Here is a 25,823-nt window from a genome sequence, read left to right on the forward strand (position 1 = left end):
ATCCCACCCTCACCCCCTCCCCGATAGCCTTGACTCAGGCTTATTGCCCTCTCTCAGCTGCTCGGTAGAGCAGCGGCTGTTGATTGGTGGCCGAGGCGGAGAAGGAAGCCTTGGAGAGTATTTATAGAGACTCTCATTTACCAGAACAATAACAACCACCAGCCCCCTCCCACTCTCTCTCGCTCTCTCTCTCTCTCTCTCTCTCTCTCTCTCTCTCACACACACACACACACACTGTCTTTTGGTTTCGCAGAGGGAAACTTAGTGCTGACAATGTGGAAAGAACAACGCAATATTCCAAATGTGTGTGTTGAAGGTCAGACGCGGGGACATTTTCTTTCATTTTATTTCAGATGACCGATAAAAGTGAAGCTTTAAAAGTTTACCTTTACACCCGTGGGGCTAAAAACACCATTACGGATGCAGGTTTAGCGAAAGGGGAAGGTCGGAATGTGAAAAATCGGCGTGAAAAACAAATCCCGACAGGAGGTTTCAAACCCAAAAAGTTTTCTATTTCTTCATACAGCCTTTCTGGCATGATTGCCCCTTGTTCACATATCAACAGTAATGCCTTGGCTTTTTTTGTTTAACCTTTTTTCGTAGATTATTTAACCTTTAATCAACGGTGACAGAAAAACGTCGCCAAGTCGCTGCAGGGAGAAGGGGAGGGAAGTAAAAGTAAGAAAAAGGTCTGAATGGTAAAACCGGTTCTTACGAAAGTGTGCGGCGCCGAAACAGAGGAAGAGGATGTCCTGCCGCAGAGCTGGGCTGTCAAAAGAAAAAAGACAGAAAAACCAAGCAATGGAAAATCAGCGTGTGTGTAAAAGGAAGAGTCGGAACAGCGTACCAGCACACGCCAAACGCGTCAGTCCCTCAGTGCAGAACAACAGAATTCCATATATAGCGCATATGACTGGTTTATCTGGCAGTTAAACCCATTTCCCCTACCGTCAGTAGCATCATCTATTTTCGCAACAAGATGATGGACGCAGACCCTGACGCCAAACTTGTTCTGGCTTTACCAGAGGTCAACCTAACCCGTCGGGCACGACTTCCTCCGTTTTTGTTTTGGTTTAAAATCTCAAACACTTCTTTTTTCGTCACTGGGTCATAAAAGGCCTCCAAACGGGACAACTTAGCAGCACTTCTTGAAAACAGAAAAAGCACAAAACCCGGCATCCGTCTCCTGCCATTTGCCTCAGGGACTGACACGCACGTGCGCATTTGCCCCTCTGTCCGAGTCAGGCTGGAGTGTTTGCATCAACCCCACGCTCAGAGAGCGTTAAATGAAAATAAATTGAAATAAAGTTAAGTAGAACAGAGAACACAAGCAGGCATTAACTCTTCCAGCCGTGACCGTGATGGATGCCGACTCCTTCGCCGCGCCGCCACGGAATAATAGACGGCGATGGATCCCTGCGGCAGGCGAGTCTCAAATGCCACTGTTGGTCAATCAAATCCAGAGACAATTGGACTGTAATTACAAATGCAGATACCGAAAAAAAAAAAAAAAACACGTGCGCACTGCCAGACTCTGACAAAAAAGACAATAGAGAATTTAACAATGTGCGGCTAAGGCTATATAAGGACAGAGTCTAGTAAATTGAGTCTTGGTGGTAGGTACTTACACCGTAATAATAACTATACATGGGCAATGACCATAATCTGCAGGGTAACCATTAGTGCCCCCGCTCGTCATTTTTTGACCACACCCCTAGGAAAGACCAGACGCTGTTTGCTTTTCGCTGTTAATTCAGCATCAAAACAAAAAAGTGCAGGAAATTCAGCCTGTCATGAAGTGGTGGGACGTAAATTTCACATGAGGGAAAGATTTTTGGTTGAATTAAATAACAAAATTGCACAAAAACCTGCTCAAAGGTACATCAAATGAAAACCCACACGCCAAAGCTGTTGTGGCACCAACACACCTCTCAATACATGCATCATTTACCTGTAATTACATAACACACATAGCAGTAATAACTGCTCAAACCAACCATTTTAGGGACTTCCAATTGTTGCTCGCAAAGAACAGACAATAAGGAAACCACACTGGGAAGAACAAAAACAATAATTTGAAAAAAAATCATAAATCATCGTCAACAAACCACTTATGCAGGTTTATAGATCAAGGTATAATTTGAGTTAAGCTGAATAAAAGTACACAGTAGTGAGCTGTGTGTGAATCTCATTGTGAAACTGGGTGCACGGCGTGGATGAAAGTAGGTTGTGGAAGGGCCAAATAAATTATCTTGCATTCTGAAATTTACATTTCTCCACCTCCCCCCCCGACACACACACACACACTCTCCCTCTGGGATATGCCCGTATGATCCCCAAATTCGGTTAGCAGTGGTTGGAACATTCCTATTAAATCTTTCTGTGGCATTTCTCAAGATGGGCACAGGTGTCATATCCCCATAATGATAATAATAAAAGATATGTCTGTTTCCTCACTGTGGTATTTCTAGATCATACAGTTATACAGGTGCGATTTATGTGTAATACCATCCCAGTGGTGCACGTTGGCCAGTCACTGTCAGAAATATGTCATGCAACTCAACATCGCTGTCGAAAGCGGGCTGTTTCGCTGCTCCCTCTGTCTTTCTCATTTTCACTTCACCTTTCTTTCACTGGGTCATTGAGAGCTCCATTTGTATTTGGAATGGCGGCCCGCCAACCCGCCCCTTCTGACATTTGACGTCGGTTTTGACGCCGTAACTATTTCCAGTCTGCCGGGAGAGGAGAATTCCGTCACTCAGATCCGTGCATTCCAATGGCAGGAGGGATCACAAGTATCCGAATTCTCTGCTAGACGGGCTCAAATCCCTCTTGAATCGATCTCAAATGTGTTTGACATCACCTGCGAGTGACTTGTTTTCACATTTTCAAAATTTTGCTCACTCAATAGAGCAGCCGTAGATTGAAAAAAAAAAGGAAGAAAGAAAATCGATCTATTTATATTTTTTCTGCAGATTTCTCTAAATATTTGCGATATAGCAAAACTTATCACCGGATCCACTCACCCTCTCCATAACACTTAAGTACAGTTTATAGCAAATCACCTAAACTGCCCCTTCAGGAATTTCCCAGTCTATGAATAAAGAATGTGACAGAACCTTGCCTGTTTAATGTCTGATGCTATTCATGCTTTATTATATTGTAATGAATTCCTTTATGCAATCTTGAAAGGGGGGTTACCAGCATGTCCTTTATTTGACCCCTAATTGCTGACCTTAATCAACATATTCTGATCATTGTGGTACAATACTGAATACACTGGGTAAAAGACTTTTCAATAAATGCATTGGGAAAACTTCGCAAAATTCGAATAAATGACTGAGGCTAAGAACACGAACCCATTTATCCAGTATTTTAAAAAAAACAAGAAGACGGTTAAAAGTCTGACCAAACAATGAACATTATTTTGTTGCTGTTGAACGAAATACAAACAAGCACGCAAGTGCGCGCAACCAGACACAAACAGAAATCAATAAACAGCTCAAGGCAGGTGTGTGTAGGCTCAACCCCTAAAATCATGAGCTGGAGTCGGAGGGGTGGATAAATCTATCAGACGTGCACCATGCGGACTGAATTAGCTCGAAGGCACGCCGCCACTGTGTTTCACCGGCTAATTACAAAAACACAACTGTGCTCGGTTGAAGCATAGAATATATATATATATATATATATATATATATATATATATTATATATATATATATATATATATATATATATGTATATACAGTTTTTGCATATTCCTGCACAAATCCTGCTGATGGAGTGGATATGCAAATTTCTCTGGGCTCAGACAGATACAGGGACGTGATTGGTGATTATGGCGCCAAGAATTATTTGTTCTCATCTACAAATGATATCATTAAGTCGCTTTAGCCTTGAGATTTAAAAAAAAAAAAAAAAAAAGAAAAAAACTTTTGTTGATTCTCTGTTTTATTTGCACTGGCCGTGCATGCGTGCAAATGCAAAACATCCGGCAGCATAGAGGTCCCATGAGCAAGCGAGCTACATAGCCGTAGCACCACTACCACTAGTGCAGCCTGGAATAGCTTAATGCCCTCCCGTGGCCTCGCCGGTGGATCACACGGACTTAGCGTGATCCAGGCGATGGAACGTACATCTGCTGCTCACGCAGAGGTCAAACAGATGAGTAGTAAGTTAGGTACAGCCACCCGGAAACATGGCTGAGATTTTTCAAAAAAGACACAAGGGTCAGAGTTTTTTCTAAGTTTGATTTTGGAAAAAAAAAAAAAAAAAAAAAGCTTCCCTCTTCTTTTGTAGCTGCCAAGCTGCTTTAGTCTCAGAGCTCTGAGCTTCGTCCTCAGGAGGAAAAAGGAGGTCAGCGGCTCCACTTCCTTTCCTCGTAACAATCTCCCTGACGATAGTCTGATTATTCAGTGCCTTCAGTGTAACATTGGAGACTGGAGTCGGTCAACCGATCGATCAAAAAATCCATCCGTCCATTCATATAACTGAATATCCTTTCATGCGTCATCCTAGCATTTATCCATCCATACATCCATTCATTTATCTCTCCCTTCTTTTGTGCACATTTAAATCCATCCACCTGTTCATTTTTCCATCCATTCATCTATCCGTCCATCTATCGTCTTTTCTGCAAAGCTGAGATACAACGGTTCCGCTGTCAAAGCGCATCCTGCAGCCAAAACACCTGACGTGTGAATTCCAAAGTCTTTCCTGCACTGCTCCTTTATTATCCCTTCTTCTCAGACCTCCCTGTATGGGTAGCGAGACTCACCTGGCTTTGACAAATTTAACTCCCTGATAAACCTAAATAGAAGCACATTTTCCACCCCTCATAACTGTAAATATCAAACGCCTAAAAAGGAAAAGGGTGAAGTTAATTCTAATAACGTCGAGCTCCCTCCCTGATGCTCGGTTAATGAACCTAAATCATTTGCATAGAGTGTAACCACCAGCCTGGAACATTTGTTATAAACATGAGAGAAGCAGCTCCCCCTCCTCCCCCCTGGATTAATCAAAGAGAAACAACTTTTTTTTAGATACTTTTGCGGTCTGTCTGTCTCCTCTCTCTCTCTCTCTCTCTCTCTCTCTCTCTCTCTCTCTCTCTCTCACACACACACACACACAAACACACACAAACACACACAAACACACACACACACACACAAACACACCCACACATACACACAACTCATAAATGCTGCATGAACGCAACGTCGTTTTTAAAATCGAAATACCCCGGGAGCCGCTATTTGTGGTTTTAGCTTTAACTGAAAAAACACGTTTAATACTCTTTAACTGTATACAACTGAAAAAATATTTTAAGCATTAAAAGCAAACAAACTTTCATCTCTTTCTGGACTGTCATCTAACATGATTTATAACATTAACAACAACAATAATAATGAAAATAATAATACTACTACGACTAACAACAACAAGAGAAAGAAGAAAAATAAGAGGAATAATCACAACAATAAAGACAAATAATAACAAAACTAATACTTAACATCATCATTATTGTTGGCCCTACTATTATAGTTTTTGATTATTATTTACCTTTCAAATCATCAAACTTGAAGAGTTGACGCTGAAGCTTGTCGGCATGGGAATAGAACCGGAAGTAGAGCCGGAAGTGAAACCGGAAGTGAAACCGGAAGTAGATTTATTTTCCGCGCCAAAATAAAATGAGTTATTTTCAAAATCTCTCCCCATCTTCATATCAACGGTCAATAACAGCACCCCTTTATTATATTAAAAATAGAAACAACACTTCCACATTCCGTTGGGGTGGAGGAGAGATAAGCTAACTCTACCCCCCCCTTTCCACCACAGCCCTACCGCCCCTCCTTTTTTCTACGCCCATGCACAATTATATTAATAGGCCAATAGGAACAAAGGAGAGGCAGGACCGAGGCTCCACCTCTCCCCCGGCCTCCTTCCTCCGAGGGTTTTTTTTCAGACGTACATAATCCCCGAGTTGACCCAGAAAAGAGGCAGTCGTTTTCCAGAGATCCGACGCGGCGGGTTCTCTTTGTACGCGCACCATCACCATCGCCACTACCTCCTCCTCTTCCTCTCGGTTCCTGCTCCTCCACGAGCATGAAGCGTTCCCTCAGCGGACCCAGGCGCTGTTGAACCGCGGTGTGGTTGGATCTTGCCACCCTCCTCCTCCTCCCTCCCCCCCCCCCACCCACCGCGCACGGAGGTGGAGGGGTTCGCGTCCGCGTCGTATCTCCGGTTCCTCCAGGACGCGCCGCGGGCTCCAGCGGACGCGCGTAACTTTGGACGAGCGCAGCCCCGACGCTGGTGAGTGGCCATAATAATTCAATTTATTTTTATTGTTTGTTTTTTTTTAACCATCGGGAGATATTTCTGGCTTTTATTTTGGAGGGCAGTGGAGGAGGAGGATGGGGTGCGGACGGTGGTCTCGCCGCCGCCGCAGCCGCTCCATTGTTTGCATTTCCTTGTTTCGAACTCGAGACGCGAGGAAATATACGCTGTTATTCCGACGCGTCGCGGATGTGTGTATGTGTGTGTGTGTGTGTGTGTGTGTGTGTGTGAGCGTGTGTACGTGTGCGTGTGTTTGTGTGTGCAGAAAGGGTTAGGATTATCGTGCTGGGATTTAAAAAATATATATATATATTTATACATTCTGAAACAGGTCGATCAGTCGAAACCGTCGGGGTGTTGTTGCAGCTGCTGTTGTGTGTATGTATGTGTGTGTGTGTGTGTGCGCGTTAGAAATGAAAACGTTGCATGATGTCAGTGGTTCTTTGTTGCAACCTTACGTGCGTAAAATCCCAAGATTTTTTTTTCTAAGCTGTTCATTTCAGCGATGCACGCAGGTTTATACCAGCCCCTCACTCACGCACACACACTGTTTTATTTTACTCCCTTGCACGATATATCAGGATTGAATAAAAAATATATCTTTGTATCCAAAAACAATGCCGAATGTGTAAATAACTGTCATTGTGACCTGGTTGTCCATTGCTTTGGCACAATAAAGTGTGTGTGCCGTGTGTGTTTGGGGGCACAGTTAGATTCTCATTGCTGGCCTGGAACATCCAAGCATGGTATGTGTGTGTGTGTGTGTGTGTGTGTGTTTTCCACTTAATTTGAGATTGTGTAAATGATAGGGTAGTTAGTGTTCCAATGGGGAGTGTGTTCCTGTTTAAGGAGTCAGGTGGCCGGGAGTGTGACCACGACGGTGCACAAATTGCCCCATAAACAGTTATAGCTCATCGAATCGCAGCTAGTGTCAATATTTACAGTGACCAGCCCCCCCCATCCATCCCCCAGGTGTGTGTTTCCTAATGGCGTCTCTCTGCCTGCAGACAGGAGGCATGGCGGACCATCTCATGATGCCCATGAATCACAGCTCAGCAGCCGCTGGTCTCCACGGTTACCGGATGGGCATGAATGGCCTGCAGGCAGGTCACCAAGCGCACCCCAACCAGCAGAGCATGCGACCGCATCCTGGCGGGCAGATGATGCACTACGGCGGCGCCCAGGCCAACATGGAGACGGCCATGAGGCAGCGGCAGGGCATGGTGGGCGGGCCCATGAACGGACAGCTTAACGGGGCCCAAATGGGCCACCACCAGATGACCTCCGGAAACATGATGTACAACAGTCAGCAGCAGCAACAGCAGCAGCACCACCCACAGCAGCAGCATCACATGCACCCCCAGCAGCACCAGCAGGCGCAGCACCCGCAGCAGCAGCAGTACATGAACGGAGGGCTAACATCTCAGCAGCTAATGGCTAGCATGCAGCTACAGAAACTCAACACCCAGTACCACGGACACCCGCTTGGGCCCATGGGGGGGAACCACATGGGGCCCGTGGCGCCGTACCGCATGAACCCGGCGCAGCTGGCGAACATGCAGCACATGGCCGGGCCGGCCCTGGCCCTGAACGGCATGGACGTGGACATGATCGACGAGGAGGCCCTGACGTCGCTGGTCATGGAGCTGGGCCTGGACCGGATCCAGGAGCTGCCGGAACTCTTCCTGGGCCAAAACGAGTTTGATTTCATCTCGGACTTCGTCAGCAAACAGCAGCCCAGCACCGTCAGCTGCTGAGACCCGGGCGGATTCGTGACGGGCGGAAGGACGACGACGACGACGGCGGGAGTGGAGTGGCCCCTGACCCGCCCTCTACCCGGGGAGGGATTTAACGAAAAAAGAAGACAAAAAAAATATGACATGCGCTCGTGTTACTACTTTTCCCCCATTTTCTTTTCTTTTGTTTTTTTTTTTTCCCACGAGCTCCGCCTGCTCCACCCGGGGCCGTGCTTTAGCACACAGAAGAGAACCTCCCCCTGCCTCGGACGTGCACGCCGCAGGCACGGGTGCTCGGCCTCGCACGTGCTCTGCGGCCAGAGGGCGGCGGCCGGGGGCCCGGAGGCCCGGCTCCCACACGTCCCCGGACATGAATGTAATAAAAGCTGAAATTGTCGAAAAGCCACTCTGAACAATGTTATGACACTGTGTTTTCCAAGCCTGGACTCCGTGACCGTTCAAAGGTGTATTTATTTATTCCTTTCTGAGAAAACTGATATAAGAGTAACCACCATCCGGGGGGCCCAAGAGGTTTTAATGATTTAAAATTTTTTTTTTTTTTTTTGTAGGATGCAAGGATGCAACAGAAGAATATTCATTCCCGCCTGATTGGCCTCATATTAAGAATAATTTAACAAAAAAAATAAGCTGGAATATTTTTGATTAATCAGAAAATCAATTGGATGTCAAGCAGATTTCCCCATAAGTCCAATTATTTTTTTTAAGATATGGTGTCCTCAAAAATCTCCTGCTTGTACTGTATGAAGCTGTATAACTCCCGACACTTGCACCACCACCGTGCTCCGTTGGAGACTTAGAGCCGCCTTAATCGTGCAGATTCGTTATTTATTGGTTGTTTATATTGTCCCCCCCCTGCAACCTCCCCCTTTTTTTGAGCGCGGGTGAGATTGGGGAGGGGGGGGGTCTTTGTGAAAGGTTTTTGAGGATCAATAAAGATGGCCTGGATAGAAATGTGGCCTGCTTTTCCATTTATTGTGCGACTCCTTCCCCCGGCGTGCAGCGGTAGGGGTGGGGGTTGAGAGCCCACTTGCGGGTGAAGGGAAGCCTTTTCTTAATGCATCTTGGCGTGATTGACAGGCGGTGGTGGGTCGCCCACGTGGGCGGGGTTTCCATTTCCTTTGGCGGTAACACCATTTATCGCTATGTGGTGAGAACGCTGGATTCGAGTAACTGACACGTTGATCCATCCAGTCGTAAAAAGTGGTAGAATGTCTCTTCCCGTCAGCGAGTGTGAAGTTACCGGTTTCTTGGTGGAAGTGAGGTCGGAAGATTGTCGGTTAATCGCAATAGCATCAATGCTAATGTAACAAGGATTGAAAGCGCCGTTTGCTGCCCGTGGCCAAGAATGGTCGGCGTTGGCCGATTTGCAGCAGCTGATGTGATCCCTTTGTCGTTTAATTGTGTCAAAGGTGACGTGCTCTCATTTTCAGTTTGTTGCTGGCGTTCTGCTCAGAGTAGCCGTGCTTCAAGTAACAACGGCTAATTCCCCCCCCCCCCCCCCCCTTTTTTTTTTTTTTTTTGGGAGTAGTATTGTCAAGAGAACGGCTCAAAAGTAGGCCAACAGCCTCGGCACGGTGCCTAGCAACAGCTGCAGGTCTTCGCCTGTTGCCAGTCCGGTTGCGAGGTTCAAGGGCACCGGGAGAACCGGCGTCTCCTCGGGCGCCTCTTCGCACGCCACGGCCCGACGGCTCCCCGTTTCTATAGATTTTTTTTTTTCCCCGGTTACGATTCCCAGATCCAGTCTGAAAGCAGTCTAGACGCGGGGCTTGGCAAGGCGGGATGGAGCGGGACGAGACAGCGAGACGCTTTCAAGTCTCTCCCGCCGTCTTCAACCCACCCACGGCAACTGGCTGGCATAAAGAGCTTTCAATTCGAGGCGGCATGACGACGGAGGCAAGGCCGACGTTTGGGGGACAGACGGAGAGATAGAACGCGAGGATCTCCAGTTTACAATTACAAATTAGTCAGTGGGAGTTTTCGATCTCACCTCTGGGGAATTAACGCCCGGGGTTTTCCCACCATGCTTTTTACGCTCCCTCCGACTTTACTTTGTGTAAGGTCTGCTGCACCCCAACCCTTATTCACAGATTGTGTATCCAAAAATTCTTTACTATCAAGCTTTTCTGGCACCAAACCGGAGCTCCAGGTAACCTCGCCCCCCCTTCCCCTTGCCAGTGATGGATAGGCTGTCACCGGATGTTGTCACGCGTGGCCAGGTCTTCTCCAAAAACACGTGCACGCGCGGGGTGTGAGTGTTGAGGGGGGGGGGAGTCAGCACACAACCTGATCAAACAGGCTTACGGGGGATATGTCGGTATCGGTGTAGAACCAGAGAAAGATAATGGATTTAGTGTCTCATTGTGTGTTGTCCCCAATCCCCCCCCCTCCCTCGATGACTTTCCCATGCGCGTGCACACACTTCCAGCGCACAGGGAACGGGTATCTGCGAGGTTCGGCTAACCAGAGAGAACCCCGAACCGGACCGAAGCCTGAAGCTTTTTTTTTTTTTTTTTTTTTTTTTTTGCAATTTGCAAAAACCCAATGACGCGTGAGTCAATTACAAGAACTGAAACCAAAACCCAGTCCGTGCTCTAGAGGCAAGAGAGAAATACACGAATTAAGAAAAGGCAAATCAGAGTGAGAAAACATTCAGTTGCCCAGATGAGTTATATATTGACAGGATGCGGGGGGGGGACATGTTTCCCCCTGCCTGTGAAAAGTGTGTGAAGGAGCCACATGCCCCAGATTTGGGTTTTGTCATAGGTCTTTTTCACTGTGTTATTTATTTGCAATTTTGTGTGTGTGTGTGTGTGTGGGGGGGGTGCCACTCAGCTGAGGTGTCACACTGGGCGAACTTCCTGTTTTTCTTCACGCCTCAGGAACCAGGCCTATGTGACCCCCCCCCCCCCCATCGCCACCTCGTTTAAGATTGATAAATATAACAACTCCAAAATCCAAGATATCCCAGGATGTCGCTTCAACGTGTTGCCTCCTGCAGACGTGTTTTAATAGTGTCTCATTCACTGTTTTTGTTTTTCGGTGCTCGTCTTGGCTGGCGTGCCGAGATGAGACGCTGGGGAAGGGGGGGCATGTCGGGACAGGTGACACAAACGGGCCGGTGGGTAAGGTTGCCTAGTGACTCGTAACCCCCTCCTTCAGCTCCCCTCACCCCCTCCCAAATCTTGAGGTGTACATGAGTTCATGAAATTCAGAAACTGACATACCACTTTTCACCGGGAGCATAGCTTTATTAACGTGTAACTGCTGTTTGGGGGAAAAAAAACAAAACATTCATGTTTATTTTGGTCCTTCAGTTATAACCACGCTGGTTGATGATGGAATACAGAAGTGTTCAGAACCCCTGTGTATCACTTTGTGCTGAAATATAACATAATGTGGGCTTTACTTCTTAATATTCACCCCCCCTTCGCCCCCGTTCCACGTCCAAGCGGTTCGGGTTACGACGCGTGGAATTCCTTTTCCGCCGGCCTCCGCCTAATCCTCAGCAGTTTTATTTGACCCCGCTAGACGCAGAGTGATTTCCACCACCCCCACCACCAGGACTAAAGAGCTTGTAGGTCGGAGCGCAGTAGAACGGTATTAGCGCGGCCTGGTGTTCCGTACACGGTGTCTTTATGAGCAGGGCTTTAAAACTAAGTGCTAATCTGGTGACAGTGGCGAGCACATGCTACCGGGGACAGTGTTACAGCCACGGGGGGAAGGGTCACCGGAATTTATACAACCGGGTTGCATTATGGGAATTCCTAAATGTGGATTATGTCAGGGATTCCCGCCTTTTTGATAACTGTTCTTTTTTTTTCTTTTATGTTTATGCTCACAATATTCTAGATAAATAACCGGCGGGGGCTGACGTCTCCCTTGCCGGACAATCCTGACGTTAGCCCGGTCCACCCTGTGTGGGAGGGGTGCTGTCCAGATTAGCCAGATTAGCACATCCTATGTCATGGTCAAAAGTCACATGGTACATTCAAGCAAAGATGTAGTTGCTGTTTTTATTTTATTTCTTTATTTTTATTATTACTTTCCTTTTAGCCATGGTAAGGGGAATAGCGTTGAGTCATTTGTTAAACGAAAGCCCAGGCATTTGAGACATGTTTCATGAACTGCAAGTCTATATATCGCCGCAAGTCCTCAGTTCAGCCCAAAACGTGACCAGCAGTGGCGAGATGCCCCTCTGAATTGAAAATATTATATTTTCTCGGAGAGAAACATAGCGGTGAAAATGTTTGGCTTTAAAATCCATCTTAAAAAACAATATCGTGACCCACCAAGAGTCCATGTAGGTTTTTCTCTTCCCGCCAGCTAATACTAACCGCGATATGTAAGCTCAGTTCTACAAATTTTAAAGCTCATTCAATAGTCTTTTGCCAAGTCCCGTCACTGTTGTTTTGCTATAATATGTACATTATGGCTGAATGTAAAACAGATCTAACAGGCTAGCTTCCTGAACCCTGTCCTTGCGTTTGACCAAATATATAATATGCCCATTATGCATTTTTCTTGAAAAGCCAAAGTCATACTAGTTGGGTTGACTCGGAAATATGTGTTGGAGGACATTTCAATCTTTTTGAGATATAATTCTTTTAGATGGCATTTGATGTCACAATTTTCCTTCAAAAGGTCTGCAGTTCCATTGGGGCTGGGGTCACACGACACAGCTTTCACAGTGGCTACCGATGTTGAAAAGAGTTCACACTAACCCACTGGTTTTGGCAGTTCGGAGCATTTAGAAGGTAAACAAATATGGCTGCCAAATGGCTGTTGTTAGCGCAGCTGTCTGCTCTTAACTCCATTGGTGTCGTCCGGCCCCGCCAATTCCTGTTGTCTTCGTCTTTTGATACCTGTATCCCGCCTCTCTTTTTTTCATCGGCTGTTGTGTTTCTAGTTAGGTGGATAATCAGTGCGCACGATCTTGAGTCAGCTAAAAAATTCCAACGTGTTTGTTTTATAGCTACTGAATAAATATAATTAAATTAAACCATATTTTTCAACACTGCAAAAATACTGCTTATCTGAGTTAATAGTAAATGTTAACGTTTAATGGACCATCCTCCAACCAGCGAGGTAAAGGGAATTCAAGATAAACACCCCCACCGCCCCGGCCAGCACGATTGTTAGATATCACCAGGGGCACTTGATGCTGTTGTGTCATGGCGGTAATGATAATCCACTTAGCTTAAAGGCGATGCTGCGAAATGGATCCAACCAATGAACCCAGTGCTGCCGCACCCTCATACACAGGTGGTGTTTTGTTGGGGTGGGGGTGACGTGTGGGTGCGTAAATAAAAAAAAAAAAATACCACTGGGGTGTTAAGGTGATAAATCCCCACTTGCAACACGCGGCTCAGGGGAGCTGTTGCCTCTAAAAATAGCACTGGTTGTTGCGACAACACCTTGGCACTGTACATAAAAAAAAAAAACAGCCCAAGCTGTGTTACACATGACAAGCTCTCTCTCTCACACACACACACACACACATATACACACACACATACGCAATGATAATCATACACGTTGGTGAAAATTTGGTGCTCAGTCACCGTCTTTGGGCCCTGTTTGCTTTCCCATCCTGCAGGGTTTGTCTCAACGCCAGGGCCACGGCAACGGCAACGGGAGCTAGACGTTGACCTTCCAGCCCCCTACACACCCCCATCCACGCCTGCCCCGGCAAGGCAGGTGGAAAAGAAAAAAAAAAAAAAACACACTAAGGAGTGTAGGAGGAGGACCTTAAAATACCAGAGCACAAGTGATGACACGGTATAGTGCAGATTATGCAGGTTGAGGAAAAACATGTAATGAAAATATGGCAGCGATAATCATGCTGAGTCCACCAGATGGTTTTATGGTCGCCCCTGGCAGCAGCCGGTCAGCCAATCCCAAGGAGAAACACCAAGGAGACCAAAAAAAAGGTACCAGGAAATGCACTGCTGCCCTCTGCAGGCAGAGCAGCACTAGTGGAGACAAGTCAGCCTGTTGACCTTCATGACCTCCGACTGTGTTTATATATACATAAATGGGGGGGGGGGGGGTTGAAGGGAAAGGTTTCCAAGTCAAAAAGCCACACTACATCTTTATCTTTTTTTTTTCTCTTATCAAAGGGCAAAAATCTGGCCCCCGTCACCTTTAATTTAACTTGAAATTACAAAATGTGCTATTACCTTGAGTTCAACTGCAAATACTACAATCCCTTGTAAAGCGTTGACATCATCAATGTCAGTCTCTTCTTCTTTTTTTAATATATCAGCTGCTTTATTCACATCCACTTCTTTTAACACTCATCCTACAATTCATAATTATGTGATACCCTGTCATTATCTGTGTGTTAATTTGGAATCTGGCACCAGATCTGATTTTATTGATTTTACACCACTTTTTAAGTGGTGAAAACTGGGGCAGCATTCGCCACGCGCTAACGTTATTATAACACTTAATCCACTCAAGTAGGAGGAATGACTGCAACGAATTGCTCTGGTGACTTGTAAGTTCACGATTGAAAATCGTGATAAATTAATCTTAAGAAGAAAGTTTAATGACAGTTTGGTGTAGATGTCTGGGACAAAACAAGAGCTGGATTATATATATATTTATTGAACAGTGTTATGTATGATAGGGCTCTCCATGTAGCGACTAATTAAAATAGTAATAAAGTTTTTTTTTTTTATCCTTTGTTTTTGTTTTTTTGTTTTTTTTTTTAAAAAGTACAAATAACAAAGACGAGACGAGGCATTGTAAACAACATCCAGAGAAGGGGGAAACGAAACGGGTTTTCTTCGTGGCAGTATTTTGGAATAAATCTCGTCTTCTCGTTTCGTAGGGCACAGGGTTTTCCCCTCGGATCCGATAAGAACGTGCCTCAAAACAGACACGGTAATTCAAGGAGTTCCCAATTATTGGGATGAATGTAGTGATATCACTTCCTTATGTACTTTTTTTTTTTTTATGTAGCACATCCAAAAACACACCGTCGAAGGTAAGTCAATATATTCATTAAGTACAAAATATGGAAATGTACAGGATACATGTAGCGTAATAAAAAGCAGGCTAAAAACGCCTTGGATAATTAAAATGTGTGACTCATTAAGTTACACTGAAATGAGAGCGAGCTGATGGACAGGCGGGTGATCTGCGTATCCCATGCTGCCTTTGGGCTGTATTGTGCTACGAGGAGAAAAAAAAAAAACAAAAAAAAAACACTACTCATTGAATGAGTCGCTCAAAAGGGATATTTGATACCAAAAAAAAAAAAAAAAATTTTTTTTTTACATTTTAAATGAAATTGAAAAAAAATAACAAAATGGCTGATTTATGAAAGCTGCTACACGTGACGGTCGGTACACGTCCGATACGAAGTGCATCAAATGTTGAAGCGGGCGCTGCGAGCTCAGCTCCCCCCCATCCCCCCCCCCCCCCCCCCACCCCTGTAGTCTTGGGCTTCCTCAGGTCCGCTTCAGCTTGTCGATGTGGAAGGTGAGTTTGAGGGCAGGGCCCAGCTTCAGCCCCATGTACTTCATCATCATGTCGCTGCGCAGCAACAGGAGCGCTTTGCCGTCAATCTCCTGGGACAGAGAGGGGCGGGTGGGGTTGAGATAGGGCGGCGCGCAGATACCCGAACGTCACAGCGGCGGCTTCACGTGAGCGGAGGACGTACGTGCTTCCTGAAGAGGTCGGCGTGCGGCGCGAGGACCGGGTCGATGTCTCTGACGTACTGCATGACATCCTCCACCGTCCAGACATTGGGGTCCTGGCCGCTGGGCCGCGGGCTGTCCCGAAAACTACCTGAGTCTGGGGGGCGGTGGGGGCACAAGCACCAACCTTGACGTCAATTCATGGACAAGATAAAAACAATAACACTTTTAAGACTTGTCGCCCCCGTTTCGATGAAACCACTTATTGAACTTAATTATAATCTGAGGAAACTGAAAGACGGTTAAATGATTGACCCTCCCGGCCCGGGAAGTGGAAGCACGCGCTCGGTTGCCAAGAGCTGTTGCTGTTTTACGATCCTCCCATCCCCGATTAGATTAAACTTTATTGGACAGCCCCGAGATGTCCAATAAAGTTTTTTTTATTGGAGATTAAATCTCTTATTTAACAGCGCGAGAGACGACAACAGAGGTTTGAATGCGAGGGTACGTGTGTGTGTGTGTGTGTGTGTGGAAGCCCCTCGTTTCTTTTTTGACTAGACGTGTTTCCTGTGTTTTTTTTTTTTTTCCTGTGCTGGGATTGCAGATGATTAATAACTGAACTGACAGATTGATAAGTCTCTTTATGAGCCCCCCCACACGTGCACATTTCTACGCCTGATGGTGCTCGTTCCTCCACAGTCACCGCTTTCACTGCAATTTAACAGGAGGGCACGCGCAGAGAGCTCCCTCTAGAGGATACTCTAGGAAAAATACATATTTATCATTTTTTCCTTCAACACTTTGGTACTTGAAGAGGTTTATAGTCGGGGTACTCGTGTGGCGCTCTTTTATGACAGAGTCCTTCACCCGGAGGGGCTCAGCGATAAAAAAACGTGGCATACCGTCGGTGGAATGACGCGGGATCTTGGACTGTTTGTGTGGCGGCGGGCTGTTAAAGGACTCCTGGAGGAAGCGTTTGGAGCCCCGGCCCGGTCCCGTCGTCAGATTGTCGCCGAATGTCCTCCTGTCTGAAAACACGGCAGGACAAAAAAATGAATTGTCTAGCATTTTAATTTCATTTTTTTCCAATTAATCATATATTACATGTTAATTAAATCTCTTTGACAGTGGAGCAGGCACAGGGTAACAACTGTTTGGTCTCTTACACCACTGATCTTAATCGGAATGTGACATTCAGACCCTGATTAATAGGTTTATTGTAAAATATGACTGGTCACGTCCTGCTCTTCGTGTCTGTTTATATATATCCCAGTGTCAAAAGTCAATGTAGCACTCAGTCTATCCCAGCGGTCGGCAACACGCGGCTCTTTCATCTTTACACTGCGGCTCCGAGTGGCTTGGGAAAATAAATTGTAAATATTTAATGGAAGTATATTTCATTTGTGTTAATTCATTTTTTTAACTTTCAGTTCTAAGTTGGAAGATTATTGTGATCTTGAAATATTAAATAAAATTATATTTATTATTTTTCTCCGCTCAAAATAACGTCACACTCGCAGAAGCCGGTATATCCCCCAGCCGGTAAAGTCCCGATTTGCAGATGCTGTGCACAGAAGTTCAGGAGCAGAAGTCCCATAAACCAGGTAAAATAGATATTTATGAAGATATTTTGCAAATATTTATTTTTTATTGTTTACTGACACATTGATTTTTTTCCCCAATTTATTTTTAAAATTCAGGTCAAGGCTCCGCTAAACGCTCTGAAAGCCCAAAGCACAAAATGAGTTCATCACATAAATAAAATTTAATTTTCTCTGTAATACTTTGTGAATTTCAGAAGCAACACACTACACACTTATTTATACAAAGTGTAAAGGTAATAAAAAGCAATATATACAGTGGTACCTTTTTTTTTATTTTAGACGTCAAAAAGTAATTGCGGCCCCCAGTGTTTTCTTTTCCGAGGAAACCGGGTCCAAATGGCTCTTTGGGTGTTACGGGTTGCCGACCCCTGGCCTATCCGCTTAACAAATTATCCCATATTACAAGCGGCGCGCGGCCCTGACCTGCAGTGTACGCATGGCGGTCACAGTGCGGGCCTCCCCCGGCAACGGGCTGGCTCCCGAACAGAGCGTCGCAGTGCAGATTGTGGCATAGCTTCTCCAGGAAGCGGAGGACGTAGGTGACGCTGCTCACGGTCGGCAGCGTCAAGGTGTGCTGCTGCTTCTCGAAGAAAGCTGCAAGAGAAGAGGATCAGGGCGTCTCCGGAGCAACGGGAAGGAACTCTTAACAATTTGGGTCTGGGTGGGGAAAAAAAAAAACAAAAAAAAACATCTCCACAAACCTGAGATAACTTCCCCCCCCTGGCCAGACTTGAGGCAGGAGAAGACCATGCCCTGGTTGTGGGCCGAGTCCACGCAGGCCTGGACGCACTGCTGGAGCACAGAGGACGCCCGGCCCGGACCAAAGTGGTCTGGGAGAAGCTGAATCCTCTGCCGGTCCAGGTGGGGTCCCACCTTGCCGTACTTGTTAAGGTAGACGCAAACTGAAGGAGAGAGAGCGTGTATTAGTCAAGCCTTTGCTCGGAAATGGGGGGGGGGTGATAACTAAAATGTGTGTGTGTGGGTGCACGTACCCGTGGGCGCCTGCAGTGCGGAGCTGGGGATGGTGGCGTTGTCCAGAGGCACGGTGCTGGTGTCGGGCTCTGGCGTGCTGCTGGTGGGAGACGTGGGGACTGGATTAGGTACCACGCGAGGTTTTCTCTGGATACAAACACATATATCAAGACATTTGGAGGATTGGCGCAGGTTTCCAGTGCCGTCGTGCAGTTCACACAAAATAAAAGAAATGTACAAATTGACATCGCTCTGACCTGGCGGAGCGTGCCAGACAGTGTGATGCGATTGGTGTTTGGCGGCGCTCCATTACTCGGCCCTTATTTTGAAAAACTGCACATGCTGTGTGAGCTTATTTCGTATTTTCACGGGTCGTACTGCAAATCCGAAAACACGTGTCATTCATTCACACGTGTTTGTGTGTGTGTGTGTGTCTATGCTTGTGTGTAAGAGACAATACCTTGCTGCCAGGCTTGGGTCCTCTTTTCTTTGGGATCTTGACGGGTTCTGCCTGAGTCCGGGCGTCGTCTAGGGCGACCCCCTGCACCCAGCTGACGGGCAGCCTGCCCCTGGTACGCCCAGGGCCCGCCGCGTCTTCCTCTGGCCAGCCCGCTCTCTTCGCCCAGCCCAGCTGTGGACACGAGGGGAGCGACGAGGGTCAGAGGCGGATCATCCCATCTTCCGTCAAAACCACTTTTTGAATCCATCGTATACAAAACAACTCGACCACACACCCTTAGATAAGCAAGAATGGCTGGAGTTTGTGTGTTTGCATTTAGTACCGCAGAGTAGAGGGAGAAGACTCTCTCCAGCTGGATCAAATACTTAGAAATGAGTTCAGGGTGCCATCACTTCAGCTGAATGGTGACGCCGAGCGAGAGATCAAAGTTCGAAATCGTCGGCTTCGTGAGATTGAAATAGTTTTGTTGTATTGTGTCATGTTTATCTGCCGTGCCTCGGAGGTTGTTCCATGAAAAGCGCAGTCTTACATGACACGGCGGTCGAACCTTGGTCTGACCCTTCCAGCTGGCGTTGAATTCACTGTCTCCCACCACAAGAATCTCCGAGGACTACGTCACGACACGGGGGTTTGTCTGTGAATGCAGCAGGCCCACCTTACTGCCCGGTTTGGGCCCTCGCTTCTTGGGGATCTTGAGTGGCTCCAGGGCTTTGCCGGGCTGGAGGCTCTGGGCTCCCAACGCCGAGGCCTTTTGGGTCCAGGGCCCCGTAACCTTGGCTTTCCTGCGGCCCGGTTTCCGGCCCCTCTGGCCCGGGGGTCTCCCTGCGGCAGGGGCAGGGTGCATGGCAGGGCTCTCGGGGTTCCCGTCCGTCAGCGCCCCTATGCTCTTCGGCAGAACCGCTGCAACAAGAGAAAGACGGCATCACTCACATGCCGGAGAATTGTAAGATAGAAGCATCGGCTGAGGATCACATTTAGTCCCGGGGGGTTAAGAGAAATAGTTCTACTGACATGGATCACTTGATTCGGAAACAGCTCCTCTTCATCCGTTCAAATTCTTTTCCCAGACTACCCGCTCAAAGGCACTCGTGGGATTCACACCAGACGCGCTAAGCTTTTGTGCCGAATGAAGTTTGCACACACTCAGCAGCAGCGATACTTGGAGGAGGGGCTTGGGAGAGGTCTCTGCCCGCCGCACGGCCTCGTGTATCGAGCATGCTTTCCATGCGGCACAACGGTCAGAGCCGGGTGTGCGTGCTTGTATGTTGGGGGGGGTCACCTGATTGATACATTCAGATGTCAGATTCCCGGATCAAGGATTTTAAAAGGGGCTTGAAGTTACATGTCCATTGATCTGGTGAAAATGCAGCCGAGCAGACGGTCGCGCAACGAGCAGCCCATGTAGTTTTTTTTTCCTTTTTTTCGCTGGTTCCTCGGAGTGCCAAGTTCGGGGAGTTCGTGGCGGCCACCTTTGCCAGCTCCCGCCCCCGTTTCGGCAGCAGAGGATGACAGCAGCCCTGACAAATGGCTCCGGGGCTATTCCTTGCGCAGGCGGTTTTCATCTCGACTCACCTCTATTGTCCACGCCACAGTCAGAAGGTGTTTTTTTTTTTTTCTTTTTTTTGTTGTTTTCCTCCCTCCCCCCACAGCTCACGTTATCCTCAGATACACTCTCTCCTCCGGCTCAGTGCTGAGCTTCTCTGCGTTACTCTTCCCTGCTCTTCCCCTTTTTCCTCCCTGCTCTTCTGTCCCCACCCACCATCTGCCGACAACGTAAACACTTCAGCCTTCAAAGTCTGCGTCTGTCCCTTCTCCTCGTTTGTGAAAGCTCTCTTAACCCCCCCGACACACACACACACACACACACACACACACACACACACACACACACACACACACACACACACACACACACACACACACCCACCCCTCTCCACCGTTCATCTAATCAGTCCCTGTTAGTAAGGGTGCCAACAGGAGGCCTGCAGAGGGGGCACTCAGACTTGTTTGGACCACGTCACAGGCTGGGTCCCCTGCCAGCTGGGTGGGCGCCAGGCCCTCCTAAAACACTGGCAGGCTAGAGAAATATGTCTCCTCTTCTGCCTCCCTTCCCGCACACAGCGCACTCGAGCAGATGGAAACGATGCTGCGCCGTACTCCAGCCCCGCCACTGTGGGTCTTTGTGTACAACCTTTTCTGACAGCTTCCCCCGAGAAGCCAAAGGCCGGACGGACTCGGTAGTTGTTGCGTGGCTGCAGACGCAGGCGGGCTGGCAAATTTTCCCCGGCCGGAGTTGGACGGCGGCCAAAGCTTGCATTGGAAAAGACACAACCAAATTTGAGCCGCCGACTTCCGAGGGATTTAGGAAAGTGTCGATTGTAGCGCTTGACTTGCTGAGAAGTGTCCTGTCTCAACGTCGGGCCCAGTAAAAGATACATTTTCGCATTCAGGGGGTCACACTAGCTAAATCTAAAGGACTGTTCAGACCTTTGGTGCCGGGCGGCTGCAAGTTGTCGCCTGTCAAGGCGCACCAGCCCACAGGGAAGATGTCGCGCGAGTCGTAGCGGCAGTAGTAGTCGAAGGCCCCTCGCCAGCCGTCGAACGTGACCAGCAGCTCCACCCCGCGGAGTGCCCCCACCGTGGCCGGGCAGATAAAGTGAGGATTCTTGCGGTCGACCGCCTCCAGCTTCATGCCCACCTGGAAGGAGTTCTTCCCCGGGACGGGAGGCTCCTGCTGGGGAACACGGAGGGAGAGAAACGGGGTAAGGCCTGTGTGGAAAAGAAACAAAACAAATACGGATTCTGGGTTCCTCCCTGATTTCAGCCGTTTTTGTTCCTTTATATCATAGGACCCCGTGAGCCTTGTTCAGGTACCTTATGAAAGATGCGGGATGGAGCCATCTCAGCCCCGTTGAGTGTCTTCAGAAGGAACATGGGCCAGGAGGACGCATTAAGTCGGAAGCCTGAGGGGTGACCAGAGTGACTGAAACTGTAAATGACACTTTCTTAACAAACTCTCTCCTTTAGAAACAAAAGGAAACGCTCTGTGTGAAAAAAAAAAAAAAAAAAAAAAGCTTGTCTGGAGTCGATGCGACAGGAAGTGTTTACCAAGCGGCGGTTGAAGCATGCCTCCGTTCTTCTCGCAGTTTCCAATGGGTTGGATTTCCGAGGAGTCCACCAGACGCCAGAAGTCATTCTTGTTGTCTGAGCCATCCAGGCGGAGCCGGAGTCGGGAGCCTGTCAGTCCCACCACGGTTGCTATGCAGGTGGATGTGGTGTTTCGGGGGTCCTGTGCCTCCAGCTTCATGCCTGCCTTGAACTCGTTAACCGGGGGCGTGAGGCTCTGCAGGAAAGCATCGGGAGAGTTTGATGCCCTAGTAAAGACATGCAGGTCATTAGAAAGACTCAAAGAGGGAAATTCCGCTGAGGCTCACCTGTCGGAAGCAAGACGCGGGCGCAGCATTAGCTCCCGTCTCTTTCAGGTATTTCTCCCAACTGAAATGGCCTGCAAAAAATGATTAATAAAGAGCCAAAACGTCACAACGATCATTACTTTTGGAAATGTCCTACATAAACATCCAGGGGGTTTCCGTGTGCATTTAATGAGCTGTTATAAAAAGGCCATAAAGCCTAATATTTACAGTTAATGAACAAAACAAAATCCTGGGTCATTTTACTTATTGCAGGAACAAGCATATATATATATATATATATACGCTGTTAAAAAAATAAAGGGAACACTTGAACAACACAATGTAACTCCAAGTCAATCACACTTCTGTGAAATCATAGTGTCCACTCAGGAAGCAACACAGATTCATTTTGACTTGTTTTAAGGACATTACATCAAAGTTGGATCAGCCTGGAGTTTGTTTTTACACTTTAATTTTGAGTGTGATTCCTAATCCAGACCTCCATGGGTTGATGCAATTGATTTCCATTGATCATTTTTGTGTGATTTTGTTGTCAGCACATTCAACTGTGTGAAGAGCAAAGTATTTCATTAGAATATTTCATTCATTTAGATCTAGGATGTGTTTTTTAAGTGTTTCCTTTATTTTTTTGAGCAGTGTACATATATATATATATATATATATATATATATATATATATATGACAGGCTGCGATAGATTATTTACCTTGATACTGTGAGGGCACCCGGGATGGCCGTCCACTCCGGGGATGCTTGATCCTTCTGGCATCTTTCCACTCTATAGCTGAAGAAGAAAAAAGTTTAGGGGGAGAAAAAAGTAAACAGGTTTTCATCTACTGGTGATTATTTCTCATTAGTCGATGACTCTGAATATCAAGCTCAGTTCCAAATATTGTCCAGTGTTACACAATAACACACGAATTGAATGAGTACAACAATTTGCTCAAATCTCAAATGAGTAAAATACCAAAGTCCTTACTTAGCAGGCTACTATGAATACCTTAACACTAGTATTTGAAAAACATTTTGAGTATATTCTAAAAATAAAAATAAAGATTGCTTTACCTTTCTGTGGCACAGGCTTCCTCATGCTCCAACAACACAGACCAGGTGTAAGACACAGCAGGGGCCTCCACTCTCAATGTGGGGGGAGAAATTAGCGGCGTCACACCTGGGGGAACATCCTAGCAAAAAAAAAAAAAAAAAAGTTTATAAGGTTTAATGTTTATTTGCATATTTAAAGTAATATATATTTACATTACATATTTGTCAAACAGTGTGATTCTGATTCAGAAAAGCCTCAGATCACAGATGTGAAGAGATAAATGACAACTCTGTCCTGGTTAAGCTGACCCATGTTTCAAAGGGAAGCTGGTGTTGTTAGCCTCATCAGCTCTGCACCCCATCACTTTTCAATCCCAAATTCGACAAATAACATACAATGAGCATGAGAGGGAACTTCAACTGACAACTCCAAACATGCTTGGATAAAAAACAGACTGGTAAGCACACAAAAGAAAAATCGAGGGTCACCCACCAGTTTATACAGGCTAATATACATAAACGCGTGGGAGATGGACCTGCATAAAAAAACAGTACTTGTACGAAATCCACAGCACTCATATTATAATTACTTCTTCTTTGCAGTTGCACTGACAGCAAGACACTGCAGAGGTCAATAGGTCAAGATGACATAAACAAGAGCCTCAAGTCTGAATACATATATTTCTCCATATACTTAGCAATTCAGCAGCGCGGAGGACACATTGTATTTAGGATGTATAAGTCCAGTGTTTGAATGGATCACCTCCTGGGGGATCATCTGCCAAATAGTGTGACACACATGTAAAAACATTGCAGCTCTTGTTGTGTTAGCGGTTTACTGAGTGTTGGCGGGGACGAGGGGGGTGAGGTTTAAAAACAACCAGAATGGAGATCGCGATTACGATATGATATAAACACCTCTGGTTTAAAACCACTAAAACGATTTAGTACACCCCCTCCCCTCTTTTTTCCCCCCAATAGTAGTACGCCCGCTGGTTACCTGGGTTTTCCGTCCGGGAGACTGACAGGACTGACATTAGCGCTCGGTGGATAACGGCTACTCTTTGCCGCCTTGACGCCGACGGCGGTCAGTGGAGGGGGAAGAAACGGTCGCCCCACGCGAAAAGCCGCGTTTCCGATTAGAAGCGGAAAAGAGAGAAAAGAAAACGCGGCGAAAAATCTGTTTATGTTCATTCAAATCACAAAGCCGACACATGGGATGCCTCCTGTCTTAGCGTGGGCTAAAAGTCTACTGCCGGGTTTCCGTGGCAGCGACGCCAAACAATAATATCGCGTGTTAACGCGAGGCTAGCAGTTAACGTCTGACAAGATATTTACCGGGCCTGGTAACAGAAAAACCAACAAATTCAGTAAGGACGCTCAAACTCATGCGTTTCACCCATCTCTCACGCTTTGCTGTGCGCGGCTACACTGAGACATGCCCCTCTGCCGCGGAGTCTAGCGTTAGCATGCTAAGTGGCTCGCTGCTACACTGAGACATGCCCACTGCCGCGGAGGCTATCGTTAGCATGCTATGTGGCTCGCTAACTCGTTAGCCTCAATACTAAACATTAGCATTAGCAAAACGGCAGCGCGCCGGGACAATGATGGTAGCTAGTGACGATTTGGGCCCGTCGATGAACACGGTGTCTAACGGGAGACGTCGCTCGGTGTTTACCGAGAGTGTTTACCTTGCTTTTTAACGTGTGCATTTGCTACTGATGTAGATTTAGCGCTTGTCCGCCATTTTTTTCTACAAGATGAGGAGGGGGTGTTTGGCCAACATTTCTAGCCAATAAGGCAAGGTGGAGACTGCAGGAGGGAAAACTACGCCCCCCTGTGGCCATAGGAGATAACGCACAACAACTGGATTACACGCTGCCTTGCCAATGCGATCAATCTTAAAAAATGCAATTTTCCTGCCATAAATGTTGCTTTAATGACGATTCTGATCGTAGTTAGCATGTTGTAGCACAAATGATTTTGTTTTGATTTTACTTGACCCTAGATGAATTGGTTCCCGGCCATTTTTAAAATTAAAAATATCTGAAAACGCATCACAACAGACCCTCGGTGCAACCTACTCCGGTTCGTCTTAATTAATTAATTGCAAGTTGTTAATAAGTAATTACTTCCACACACTATTAATAATCATGGATGATAATTTATTGTAAGACTATCAGTTGAAAAAATAAATGGTAGATGGTGTTAAATATTTAGGGACGCATTTTTAAAGAAAATATAAACCGCGCTCTAGATTGAAAATCATCGCCACGAGCAAAATAAAAAGGGACACGGTTAAATGTTCGGCGTTGAGTGAGTTTAACGTTTTAACCGACATTTGTTCTGGTAAATATTTTAACAGGACGTGCTTATATTGAGGGGAAATTGAACTATTCAGATGGAGGGAATCTCACTCCCCACTATAGCAAGGAATAAAAGGCGCAATATGTGTGTGTGTGTGTGTGTGTGTGTTTGTGTGTATGTGTGTATGTGTGTGTGTGTGTGTGCTAAGCATCACTCTCCAAAATGATAATGCAGATAAATTGCGTGGGTGTTTGAAATTAGT

General features: G+C 46.6%; 2 protein-coding genes across 5 annotated transcripts; one reads left to right on the forward strand and one right to left on the reverse strand.

The window, feature by feature from the left end:
- The first annotated feature begins 5,987 nt into the window (after positions 1-5,987).
- Positions 5,988-9,046, forward strand: cited4b (Cbp/p300 interacting transactivator with ED-rich tail 4b). The gene is made up of 2 exons (XM_086154043.1): positions 5,988-6,314; positions 7,346-9,046. Exon 2 carries the CDS (start codon positions 7,355-7,357, stop codon positions 8,093-8,095), a length of 741 nt encoding a protein of 246 aa, XP_086010169.1. The 5' UTR covers positions 5,988-6,314; positions 7,346-7,354; the 3' UTR covers positions 8,096-9,046.
- Positions 9,047-14,142: 5,096 nt separating this feature from the next.
- Positions 14,143-25,007, reverse strand: LOC147230601 (polycomb protein SCMH1). Of its 4 annotated transcripts, none has more exons than XM_086154046.1 (15): positions 24,946-25,007; positions 23,276-23,394; positions 22,917-22,994; positions 22,212-22,282; positions 21,886-22,120; positions 21,652-21,740; positions 21,265-21,508; positions 19,433-19,677; positions 18,778-18,948; positions 18,338-18,464; positions 18,047-18,247; positions 17,769-17,939; positions 16,644-16,769; positions 15,765-15,928; positions 14,143-15,672 (listed from the first exon to the last, which is right to left on the reverse strand). In XM_086154046.1, the coding sequence occupies exons 2-15, from the start codon at positions 23,298-23,300 to the stop codon at positions 15,553-15,555; spliced, it is 2,067 nt and encodes a 688-aa protein (XP_086010172.1). In that variant the 5' UTR covers positions 23,301-23,394; positions 24,946-25,007; the 3' UTR covers positions 14,143-15,552. The 4 variants fall into 4 exon arrangements, with proteins under 4 accessions (XP_086010172.1, XP_086010173.1, XP_086010170.1 ...); XM_086154047.1 differs by having other exon boundaries at positions 15,765-15,898; positions 21,265-21,511; XM_086154044.1 differs by having other exon boundaries at positions 21,265-21,511.
- Positions 25,008-25,823: the final 816 nt, after the last annotated feature.

The sequence above is a fragment of the Fistularia commersonii genome, chromosome 10 (assembly GCF_037954325.1).
Source record: "Fistularia commersonii isolate RoL2024-O1a breed Wild chromosome 10, RoL_Fcom_v1.0, whole genome shotgun sequence".
Lineage (NCBI taxonomy): Eukaryota > Metazoa > Chordata > Actinopteri > Syngnathiformes > Fistulariidae > Fistularia > Fistularia commersonii.